Below are 13,088 nucleotides of genomic sequence, written 5' to 3' on the forward strand. Positions count from 1 at the left end.
ACAGCGGGAAAACGCCTAGCAGCCAAGGTGTTAAGCCATAAGTTACGCAACACCGGTGGCGCAACAGCTAACCCTGCATTGTTATATTCTTGCATGTTGAAATTTCAAAAAAGAGATTCAAACCATATAAAAAACAAAGTTGGGATGCCAAGGAAGAACATTCCTTGCTTCCAGTGTTTGATTTCTTCTTTAGGTCGAGCCTAGGCAGTGCGCATGCGCTATCCGCAAGACCTGTTGTTATCTCCTCGATCGGCTTTTGGCATGCCCATTAATTGCCATTTGTTTGTTTTTGCGCCATTTAGAAATATAGGGTTTTTATTGGTGGAGTCTGATTCTCCCACCTTTGCGTGCTTGGGTCACGCCCAGGCTTTTTCACTCATTGTTTGCTTGCTTTGTCCATCCCAATATGTCTGTGGTTCCTCCTGGTCATCCTGATCTGCCTTTTTATTTTGTAGGCTATCAAAACTGGATAAATTGACCAGTCGCATCACTGCGTGCAAGAAATGTGGTCTACATGTTTCAGCCTCACAAGTGCCAATATCAAGGCTTTCTTCAAGAACTAACGCCTGTGTAGCGAGTGCATACCGCTGTGGCATTAGGTCCTGAAGAAAGCCTCGCTACTGGCACTACTGGCACTTGTGAGGCTGAAACATGTAGACCACATTTCTTTCACGCAGTGATGTGACTGGTCAATTTATCTGGTCTATCATCCATTTCACCTTTCAACTTTGTCTTTCCACTCCATTATTAAAAACCTTTCGGATTTTAATTTATCACTTGATTTCTCTTTGCACTATCACCTTGACTAAACCTGCCCTGCTGTAATCAGGCGTTAAAGCACAACAGAGAGGCATTCGGCCTCTTTGGTGGGAACCCAATGATGAAGCATGTCACCAACTAGGTTGGTGAGTGAGGGTTCTTTTTACATATAAGAGTGACTCTCTCTGCTGGTTTGTCATTATTTCTGGCCCCACTCTTCTGTTGTTTTTGCACTGTTTATCAGGGGGTCTAAGAGTGGCTCCAGTTCTTTACCCTCCCTCCCTTTTTGTTTATTAATAAAAGCTGTTGAGCTATGCCAATAGCTCTAACTCACAAAAATGCAAGACCTACTGCATTTCTAATGCTTGTTTTAATTTGCTGTAACGCCACCATGCAGAGTTTTAAAATCACTGCAAAACAAGGTGAGAGCACATTGTGTTAATGGAATAACTGTATCCCTCCCACACCTGAGCACTGATCTCTTTTCACAAGAGGTGGGGCAGTCCCTTGAGCAAGGCCAGTGGTTTTCTCCCCTCCTGTACCGTACAGTCTTTCTCCACCCCGCAGGAGGTGGAGACCCACTGGGCAACTGGGATTTCAAGCACACGCCCACATCAGGCCATGCCACCACCCAAAAAATGACATACAGTCTTTTTGCCCTAGGGGGCAAACAGGGAGGACTGCTCCACCTGGGGGTAAAAAGGCCACTGAGAACCAGGGATATCTTTTTTGGGTGAAAAATCCCTTGGGCCAGGGTCAGTGCTATACAGTGTTCTGCTCCGCCCCCCAGGAGCAGATTGGAGGGTATGCCCCAACTTTGCTCCACAAGGGTAGAAAGACCACTAGCTACCAGGGATCTCGGCATAGTGAAAAACACAAGGGTTCTTGTCTTGGCAACGGCCCACTTCAGAATGTATATGCAGCCTTTGTGCCTCCCCCGCAGGGGGAGATTGGGTTGTTTATTACGTATTTCGCCTCAGGGGGTGTATATATATATATATATATATATATATATATATATATATATATATATATATATATATATATATACACATACATATATTTATATATCTCAATTTATAGATATATATATCTGTCTATATATAGAGAGAAATATATACATATACACACTTTAGGGGAAAATATGTTGCGAATGCAAGCCACCGGGGCATTAGGCAAGCCCCCACCCTTCAGCCATAATAGTCTTTCTTTTTGCCTACTTGGGGCCTACAGAATCCCTATACCTACCCCAAGAGCAAGGAAGAGGACATTTGGATTGTTTTGGGTGTCGTTTTGACATATGGGTCAGCAGAGTGGGGGAAATCCCAATGGGTCATCAAAGTGGCAGTAAATGCCAATTTCTTCTCACTTGCCTTGCTGAATAGTTGCAATATTTGGGCCCTGGGTCAGCCAGTAACTAGGGAACCCTACTAAACCCAGACATTTCTGGAAACTGGAAAGAGGAGACCACGGTGGTCCTTTGTGCATGGATCAAACTACATTTTCTTGATAAGAATGTCTTGAAAATCTCAAACTTTGGCTACAATTATGCATAACAATTAACATGTTGCACTTTGCAACCTCTTGTCATTGGCTGTGAATTCACAGATGGAGGCCTTCAAGAAACAGAAGACCTCCATTCTTGTATTGCAATTCCCAAATAAGAAACATGTTTTAAAAGCAGTCTGCATCCATAAAGGTGACATGTGTCGCTTAAAAAGAGAAGTTTGAGATTGCATCTGGGGGAGCAAGCTATGATCCATTGGACCATTACATGCTCCTCCAGATGCCACACATGATTTACAAAGGGGAAACTTCCCCAAGTGGACAGCTTTCCTTGCAAATCAGTATCAACCACGAATCAGAGATCAGTAAGTGATCAAAGATTTATAACAGCAATTATAATCACAAACCACTGATACTACCAGGATGGTAGGAGATACTCCTTTCAAGTGCTTTACTATTTACAATTTGAAATGGATTGCAGAACCCTTTTATAAGTCAGAAAGACATTAGTTGTTGCCGTCTAAAAGATCTTAGATACATTGTGAAAAAAAGATTTTGCTGTTGCAAACAATCTGCTTTTGTGCATTACTGGCGTTGTGACCTCAAAACACAGTTGCACATGAAGCTCCTGATTTTGGAGGGCTTGTATTTCAGGCTCCCCAGCATCCATTGGTCGAGAACTCGTAGGCAATGACCTGGTCCCAAGGGGCCCGATTTACAGAACTAACTTAAGACAAAATCCTAAACTTACTACTTTTGGTATTCACAGAAGTTAGGATTTTGTCTTAAGACAGACTTAAGTCAGACTTAAGTTAGGATTCTGTTTTAAGAAGTTAAGATAAAATCCTAACTTCTGTGAACACCAAAAGTAGTAAGTTTAGGAATTTGTCTTAAGTTAGTTCTGTGAATCGGGCCCTACATGCCGATGTTTGTCCAGTTTCAGGATGATCTCTGTGTCTTGGCTGCAAATGTAGCAAGTTAAGATGAAAGACTTGGTGACGTCTTGTAGGCAGAGTAGGCGTTGAAGACTGAAGCGATGACTACTCCTTGAGTCCCCAGAATCGGTGCAGAAAGGAGCTAATGGAAAAGGGAGGAGAGAAAAGATGCTAGATTTGCTGAAGAGGTAAGAAGAGATCAAATCTAGGCTGGTTCCTTGGTGCATGCAATGTAGACATACATTATAAACTGTGAAAAGAGGGATCACAGTGGATAAGAATCCGGAGACTGATGTCATGCAGGTGAAGCAAGAAGACATTTTATTAAAAGGAGGCAGTAATAAAAAAATAAAGAAATGAAGTGCACACCCAAGGCACGTTCCAAGACAATCTACTGTTGTACAGTAATACTGCACCAGGAAATGCCAATAATACATTTTGCAATATCTTATGGATTTGTATTTTTATTCGCGTTTCACAGTTCGGAATGAGGAGTAATGAGGAAAACTGCATGTATTCTTAGGTCGGTTCCAAGTTGCAAAACTTTAAAAATTATATTTTATTTTATATTTCTCAGAAGGATTCACCTGGGTTTACAGCAGTACTTGTTATGAGGCCTTTAGTGGAAAATAGGGGTAATTCACTATGTTGCGCCAAGAATTGAAGTAAGTAAATTGAGAATAGGCGAATTGTTATACCTCATTCCGGTATTATACAGATAATTTGAAGCTACCTCTTCTGTAACTTAGCTAAACAGATGACTTATTTTACACGGAGCAATGCCTAAACCATAGGACCTCATAGAAGGCTGAAGTTCTACTACCATAAAATGGGGTTGGGATGTCAGACTTCGACTAACGGTAATTCCTTTCTCATCTGTGGCAGGCTGTACAATGGGACTGGGATGATGTACTTTGGGATTGAAAGTGAAATGCATGTTATTATTCAACCTTACAAATTGCCAGTTTCTTTTTTGATGAGAAGGAAGTGAGCTTGAGACCTGGCACTTCAGTTGCAGTGCAAAGTTACGGAGAGAGTAGTGTAAGAAATGGAGGAATGAGACTAGTTTTCTCTTAAAACGCTTGGTTGTGGCATTAAATACTATTGTATTGATAGATCAAGGCAGAAGCGGTCCGTGTGGACAGGCGGGGCGGGGAAGGGGGGTAAGTTGACAGACGATGGAATAGGTTTTATTTATTTATTTTCCGTCCGCTGCTGGATCAAGGATTTGTTCCAGTAGAAGATAAATGTCTAAGGACCAGTAGTTTGGATTTAGGTGAAGTAGGTAGTCCATTATCTACCTTATAAAAAACATTATGTGTCTTTAGTCCATTAATAGTGCTCAAGTGAAAGAGGAACCATAGCTTCGTGATATACCGACACAGTGGATAAAGTCTTATGTGACTAGAGTTAAACTCTGTGCCACTTCCTGCATCCTTCATTTAGCACCACACTGATCATAAAATGGATGTCACCATCCCATAAAGCTGGAACAGCTGTGGGAGTTTGAGAGCTGCCTTATTCGGTCTCAATCTTGCATTGTGTTGTGGATCCGCGGTTTTAAAAGATGGAATTTGCATCACAGGAATTGCTGTTGAGGACAAGACGCTCAGAGCTACCTGTTGGGTCTTCAGTTAAGGAAAGGCCAGAACAGACAGAAAGAAATGACACCTTGTGCTACCAAGGGGCAGTAAAATGGCAGTCAATGGGGAGAGCGGCCCCTGAGCTCTTGAAGAGAGATCTGTTGGGGAGCAGCAGAAATGGAGGGTATGATGAGCAGTGGCAGATAAGGGAAAAGAAGGCATGTTGACACTGCAATGGACACAATTCATGAATTCCTTTAATGCAGATGCCTGTTTGCCGTTATAAAGGGGGAATATTTTGGAAGGGAGTGGTGTTGATAAAAGAGGGCATACTGCACTCGGCTATTAGACCTAGAGCCCCCATTAGATAGTGTTATTGTCAGGCATAAAAGAAGAGGGTAGTGTCACAGAAACATTGTATGACGGAATACATTTTGAAGCACACATATAAAATACATGATACAAAACAATACTTGAGGCTCTGTACTTTTAACATCCAATATGTGTGCGATATTGTTGATGACATACGAATAGTTCTATTTATATTTATTTAAGTGTTATAAATATTTTAAACACAAACAGGTAAATGTTTCCTTCCCTATGAAAACAATTGACAGCCTGGCATAACCAAGTGTGTTGTGCTTCACTTCATTTACTGATGTTCCACTCGATGGCATAGTTGTGAACTTGGAAAATTCAGCAAAAGTAATGTTGTTAGGTTTTCTTTTTTTAAACAGCCGGGCCCAGGTTTATCAAGGTTTCGCGTCACCCTTGTGATGTGCAAGGTGGCGCAGAATTATGCAAACCCTTAAGTGAGATTTATCATGCCCACAGAGGTACCCTGCGTGGCCCTGCGGGGCTTGGTAAATTTGGTGTAATGCAAGGCAGCGCGAGTCGCTGCCATGCGTTACACTTTGCCAGGAAGACATTACAGGAGTAGAGCTTGGGTGTTCCCACACATCCACCCATACATTCTGCAGAATTCCCAGATTTACCAACACTGGTAGACCTGGAATACATCAGAATGGATGTACGTTGTTACGACGCGTGGTATTACCACGCGTACCGTTACAACGCGTATTTTACAACGCAAGTCGTTACCACAACTTGCGCTGTAGGGGTGGGGACTTAGGAATAGTTTAATTTACTATTCCAACACCAGCCTACGCACAGTAGGTAAGGTGTTGGAATAGTAAATATACTATTCCTTGTCCTTAGCGCCCTCCAGCGCAAGTCGTGGTTACGACTTGTGTTCTAAAATACGCGTTGTAACGGTACTGCAGGGTAACATCCGCGTCGTAAAGGATGTTCCCCCATCAGAATTGTACGCCTTTCCCGACAGAGGAGCATCGAAGGGAAAATATCTTTATTTCTCCTTGTTCTTTCCACTTTTCTAAGTGTGCTGCATACTTGTAAAATGAAAAGTGCCTCGAAGGACTGTTTTAGGGCAGGAAGGTGTCCCTTCCTGCACAAAAATAGTCCTGCCTGTAACGCAGGCACCCTTACACTATGGCACAATGATGCCTGCGTCGGCGCTATGCAGCATTTTGTGCACCAGCACTGGGAGCGGACAGGAATGCCCCGCATCTTGATAGATATGGCACATTCTTCCTTCTCCCTTTCACGCAGCGCAGCGCAGCTCTGCAAGGTGTCTTTGACTTGCTTTGTGTGAAAAAATCATAGTCAAGTGGTTACAAGCGTACCCTATAGGATAAACTATGTTGTAAATATTATTCTCTAGACACATGCATCGAATCCTTTCTCCGGTCATTTGTTTTGCCAAACATTACCAAACAAAGTATAAGGCAAACTTAATTCTTCTATTTTAAAATGAAGATGTCCATGATGACACTTCAAAAGGTGTGAGGAGTGCACATTTGATGCTGGATGATGTACAGTGCACTTATGTATAGATTCAGAAAATAGATTCTGTCTTAGACCCTAAAGAATTGTGTAAACACCTTCTACTGATATTCGAGGGTCATTCTCTCTAATTTGGGGTGTACTATTATGACCTGTGAATGTCTACATGACAGAAGGAGCATCGTTTGGATTGCAAAGATCGTCCTTCTCGCATATTTTAAAGTGGCATGGACATTTTTGAGACATTTTTATGCCTAAAGTCCTGTAGACATTTTGAAGGCTGATCTACAAAAAAAAGTTTTGTTCTGATCAAAGAGTGCCCCTAAATTCGCATACTCAAAAGTGCCAACAATCCACTGGCTTAAAAAAATCTCTATATACACATGTCTCTCTCCGTCGCTTCCTGCTTTACTCTCACACGCACTTAAACACACAACATCTTAAACTAACATGAGTTCCTTGAAGGATGCTTCAGTGCCGTCCTTAAGTAGGAGCTTGAAGGGATTTCGGGGAGGCAGGGTAGTAAAAAGTAAGTAAGAAGTGATGTGCAATTACCTGATGAATCATACGCCGAATTAGTGGGTCGACCAGTAGTTATTTCTGCAGAGAATCTGCTAATTCTGCTCCACCAGAGTCTAGAGAACCCCAAGAAACACTAATGCCAAAGGAGCAGTCTTAGTGGGTGAAGTTTGAGGCTCTCATGATGAGACCCGATTTGAGTCACTTTCAGTGCTATATATATTATGGAATCAATTCATTCCTTGTTGTGAGAAGATATGTGGTCCAGTGGCAACCTCACCCTCACATACTGATGCCCGTACTGTGCGCGACCAGGCTACAAGCACCATACTTGTACTATGTAAAGCACTTCGCGTTCAAGAAGTTTCTGACACAGCAAAACCATTCTCTGCAAAATGCACAATTGCTTCATGGACAAAAGGTCCAACATATATTAGATACTTAAAATATTGCATGGGTTGTAATTGAGAGGCCATGTGCCCCTAAGGTTTTCAAGGACTGCACAAGATCCATGTTACCCAACACCTGACCATCAGTAACCGAGATCTTTGGTCCATGATGTGATTCATGCATGTACAAATATAGCAGTGTGCTTGCTTCTGCCATTACCATGGGTCACACGTCAATGACATTTTTTCTACTTCTTATGCTTCCCTTGTCCGCAGCAACCACACAGCGTGGTCCAACGGCGACTCCTGGAAGGAAACCTCAGCAAGCTTCAGGTGGACCATAACGTGAGGTCCAAGTCACCACTGGCGCGGGATGCAGACGAGGTGGTCGAAGACGAAGACAGAAAGAAGGAGGCAGTGGCTCTCTTCATAACATGCAAGGTAAATTGATTTTATGGACAGTAATGACCGAAATCAAGTCTTTGGAATTGGAAATTGATTTTGCAAAGAGTGTGTGTAAAAGACCATTTCAGTAATGATGCCCAAGAGTCTGGACAACACGGTGATCATTTCAGTTTGTGATACAAGCATGCTTTTTACTGTCAGACCGTCTACTGTAGCCATTACGTTCGCATTGTAGACATATGGTGGCATCTCCACTGACCAGCTGCCATGTTTTAAACTGCAGTGCTTTCCATATTGTAGCAAATGTCAACTTATTTCACTTAGAAGGGAACATTTAGTTTGCAGCCTGTGATTTGTTGACAGCATTGGCCGCATAGTCGCATGTGTGAGGAGAAAGGGCGCAATAATGTACCAAAGTCCCTTGCGGTCGCTTATTTCTTCACATAACCGGATGTGTGGTCTGGAGACACCAGGTCCAGCTGCAGATTACTTGTATGTCTGCGCAGAAGGCTAGGGGATGGTGCTAGCATTCTCCGACCCTGGTCCCGGGTTTAGTTATTATCAGGCTAACAGTGCCGGTGGCACAGCAACAGTCCATGCAGCATCATACTCACGGTGGAGCATCACCACAAGGAGCACAGGCGAGGCAAGATGTAACAAAAAGCCTTAAATCCCTTAGAGCCTCGCTGATCTGGAACACAAATCTCGCAGGCGATTCTCTGCACCCAAGACTGGCAGCACCATCACGGGCCACAAAACTGTTGATCGGTGTGCCAGGCGGAAACCTTTCGTTAAGTTTATTTTGACTTAAATAATATCTAACAAATATTTGACCAAAAATATGCAGAAAACCTTTTGTAGCTTTTATTTGAAGTCAAATAATACCATTGTTTAAATATTGGACCAAAATATGCATCCAATTTGGTTGCAACTTTGCAGTATAAAATGGTAGATGTGTTAATGTTCGTAGATATACAAGACTTTGGGATCAGTGCTTTCAATTAAATTGCAACAGCAGCATAAACGTCACAGGTATGACATGGGTACAGATGTGTAGGTGGGAAAGCCATAGCATGCCATAGAGCTCTAAAGGCAGGAGCGCAGCAGCCCTTGGTTGCCAGGTCCGCTTGGGAATGCTTGAGCAAACATAAACTAGCAGAGAACCTTGGAGACTGAGGGAGGGTTGGACAAGGCACGGTCACCGTGGGTATTTTGTAGACAATATGCTGCCACTTTTTTGTTTTCCCCTGCAGTGTTTGTGCTGTGCTTTTGAAATCAATTGTTTTCAATATAAAAAACACTACTGGACAGTGGTATTGTTTTTACGTAAAAGGGCGCCCCTCGGAAGAATAGCACAAATATTGGTATGATGATACCTATCTTATGTCTCGGTGCTATAAGGTGAGGAGAACCACTAATCTCCCCAAAACTAGTGGCCTGAGCCAACTAAACATGCAAAAGAAAATCTTCAGCACACGAAAATAATGTCACATAAGTTATCAAAGTGCTGAGTGTGAGCACAAAATTAAACACAGGAAAGTAAATTCTTGTTCTTTTCCTTTATTCCTTGGATCTTCAAACAGCCGACACGTGTTTCGTCGCTTACAAGGGAAATTGTCCCATGACTTTAACAAGGCTTTGTCAGCTGGCAGATGACCACAGGCTAGATTTAAGGCTCCTTGCCTGCCAGGAGGTGTGCTCTGTGACAAACGTGCATCTGTTCATTGGCAGATGCACTTTCGTCACAGCTCAATGCAGAGCAGACAGCATTTTATTTTGCTTTCAAGAAGCAAAACCCTGAAGTGTTTTTTTTTCCTTATAGCAAAATAATAATGGCCTGATGCTCAAGGAGTTGTCCTCCCTTGTGTCAGGCCTGCACTTGTTTTCTTTGTCTGGGTCGCTATGCCTGGCATGACAGACCTGAGCATGGAAAATAGGTGTCTGTCAATACCAATGTTACTTGGCAGTCCTCAGGCAGATCGGCTATCAGATCAAAGGTTTCCACCTGACAGTGGCGGCTACAGTAAAAATGGTGGGGCACAAAGGCGCTCCACTCACCATAATTTCGGGAGCATGGCCGCTGCAGCATTCCTCTTGGCTTTCCACGAGCAGGAAGGAAAAGGAAGGACTTCCTTCCTGCTTGTGGAACGCATATCCAACCAATCCTGGAGCTGCTCTCATGCTGTGAAAGCAACTCCTGGATTGGTGGGAGCAGGCTCACCAAGCACATTTGTGCCAGCAATCCCCAGGATGTTTCACAGCCGCTAGATTGCTGGGTCTACAGTGCGCATGTCAGGCTGGCCGTTGCAAGCTGGCCAGCCAATCTGACATGCGCACTGTAGACCAGTGCTGCCAAACTGCAGTTGCACGATTCAGCCCTGTCCCCACCCTTGTGCTGTTCACAGTGTGAGTTGTTGCAGTGTGAAATAAATAAAATGGCATTGACATGCCATTTAATTTATTTGTGTTTACCTGCTGCACTTACAGTTGGTGGGGCAATGCTCCTCAGCTCCTTAGTAGGTGCTGCCCCTGCCAGCTGAGTCAGAAACCCTGTAGGTCCCCCACTTTTAAATGGAAAGATGAGGGAACCGTGAGTTCAGTAGCTGAGGAACCCTGCAGGCTGGGCTGATGGCACAGCTTCCCTGGCACTGGTTTTAAATGTCCCCTGGTGTTTTTCCACAGTTGATATTATGGTTGGGGAAGAGGCCTGGGTAAAACCCGATGGATACTCAATAGAGAAGTGGTTGATGTGGACACAAAGTGAGGCAGGAAACTCACCACAGCAGAAAACCTATTACATGACAAAAAAATATTGCATAATGACGAAGCAAAACAATCAAACAGGCCAGTGACATGCAAGGAGCAAAGAGAATCATAGTGCATGTGCCTTACTAATAGGAAACTAATAGACAATGATATAGCGAGAGTAACCATATACAATCAGAGTTGACAAACGGTGGCAGTAACCAAGTAAGAGTTAATATGGACATGATATCCAGGGATAACAAATCAATGAAGATAAAATGAGTGATTCATTGCAAGAAACAGAGGTAGATGTATGTCAAGTGGAAATTCACTGTCCACCTTTGTGAGGTCAGCGCATTGCATCTCAATACATAAAGTCAATTGAATGACTTGCTTCAGAGCCTCCAGAGCATAGAGAATTTATGAAGGCATCAGAAGTTAAAGGAAGCCCATTGGTGGGCTACTGCAGTGAAGAAGATGAGGCATAAAGTTTGCAGTCAAATTAATAAGCAAATATGGGGAAAAAGGGGCACAGGATACATGGCACATTGACATTACGGACCTTTAGAAGTTGGATGTAAGTACTGTAAGGGCAAGAACGGTGGAAAAACAAACCAAGAGATGTATACAGTCATATCAAGCCGTTTCTTTAGAAGACATTGAAAGGAGGTGTGAGAGGCGGCATTCCTGAGATGAGAAGGGAAACCATTCTAGACTCTCAGTGCATTACCAGACAGGGACGTCCTGAAGTGAAGTGAAGAATAATAGTTTATTTTGCATCACAGATTTCAGTAGCCTACAGAAAATTATGATATGACTGTAAGAAGCAGCCGCGGCGGCGGGGGGATGTGGGTGGGGAGTACGGGGGAGTGATCACAAGGGAAAGGGCAAGGGGACGCGCTGGGGGGGTTAAATAATACAAAACATTTTTTAACTTACCTTAACGGGTTCCGCTTCTTCACTGCTGGATCTGCTCCTGCTTTCCTCCCTCCTCAGGAACATGAAACAGGCAGCCTCCCTTCCCTCCCCAAAGCCAATCACAACGCTGCAATGGCAGTTTCTGTAATGTATCTGGCTTGATCTTTATGATAGTTCTATAGGTCCAGGAGAACGCTTTTTCCGCTATCTCTTCCTTCAAGAGTCGTCCCTCTAAGGGTGCGTATTCGGGGATATTATCAGTATCTAAGCCCTGCGCCTGCCAGGTATGTTTCAACTGTAAATATTTGTAGTATTGGGTCGAGTTTTTATCATATTCCATCTGTAGACATGCAAAGTGACTAACTCTTTGCGGTGCAGTATATCTTTAAGTTGTGAAATGCCCAAAAGGTCCCATTTCCTGAATCCCCGCAGCTTCCTAATTTCTGGCAGGCGACTTCCCACCCATAGCGGGGTTTGCCTAGTGACCCCTCTTTATCTGTCTTTCAGCTTGTTTCCATGCTGCCAGGACCATCCGTGTCACTGTGAGGAGCTGTGTAGTCCCCTCCCCCATATATATAGTGCATGTACGGGCGGTTAATGAATTGTGCAAGATTCAAAGCGTATGTGGGGTGATCCCTCTGTGTATGCTCCAATTCATTCACTACTATTAATTGAACTGCCCAATAATACGCCCGAAGGTCCAGCAAGGAGATGCCCCCATTGTATTGATTGCGTTGCAACGTCGCCAATGCTACCCTCAGCGGTCGTCCATCCCAGAGGAATGTCCGTAGTACGTTGTCAATTCTATTGAACACCTCCACTGGTATCAACTGGTGTTTTGTAGTGCATAAAGGAATTTGGGGAGCACTATCATTTTGTATAAGGCCGCCCTGCCCAGTAAGGTAAGCAAAAGGGACTTCCATCTCCCCACGTCCTCACGAAAATCTCGTAGCACCCTGTACAGATTGTAATCCAGTGCTAGCTTCACGTTCGTTGTTGCATAGATACCTAGATACTTAATGCTCTCTCAAGTCATCTGAAGCTGGCTTGGGCCCATGGCGTATCCGTCACCCCCACCCGTCTGGTATAGGCAGGATTTTTCCCAGTAAATCTTATAATCCGCCTGTGCGCCGTAGAGTTCACAACTCCCCATAATACTTGGGAGTGTGGTATCCGGGTTTGTCACATACAACAATATATTGTCTGCGTATAAGAATATGCATTTGTCAGACTCTATCACCCCATCCAACTGAAAGCCTGTCATGTCTGGGTGTGTTTGGATCAAACAAGCGAGTGGTTCAAGTACCAGGGCAAAGAGCAGGGGGGATAAAGGACAGCCCTGGCGCGTGCCCCTGCATATAGGAAATTTCCTTGATAACACCCCATTGACTCTGACCCTTGCCACAGGTCTGTCGTATAGGACGGTGATCCACTGCCGGAACACCGGTCCGAAGCCAAATTTCTAC

At 43.7% G+C, this 13,088-nt stretch overlaps 1 protein-coding gene across 1 annotated transcript in view; it reads left to right on the forward strand.

Moving 5' to 3' along the window:
• Positions 1 to 13,088, forward strand: part of NRIP2 (nuclear receptor interacting protein 2) — a 447,283-nt gene that overhangs the window by 275,620 nt on the left and 158,575 nt on the right. Inside the window, exon 2 of the mRNA XM_086952819.1 lies at positions 7,831 to 7,995. Within this exon, the coding sequence (XP_086808945.1) occupies positions 7,831 to 7,995 (165 nt within the window). The remainder of the gene's footprint in view (positions 1 to 7,830; positions 7,996 to 13,088) is intronic.

The sequence above is a fragment of the Lissotriton vulgaris genome, chromosome 1_2, assembly GCF_964263255.1.
Source record: "Lissotriton vulgaris chromosome 1_2, aLisVul1.2, whole genome shotgun sequence".
In the NCBI taxonomy this organism is placed as follows: domain Eukaryota; kingdom Metazoa; phylum Chordata; class Amphibia; order Caudata; family Salamandridae; genus Lissotriton; species Lissotriton vulgaris.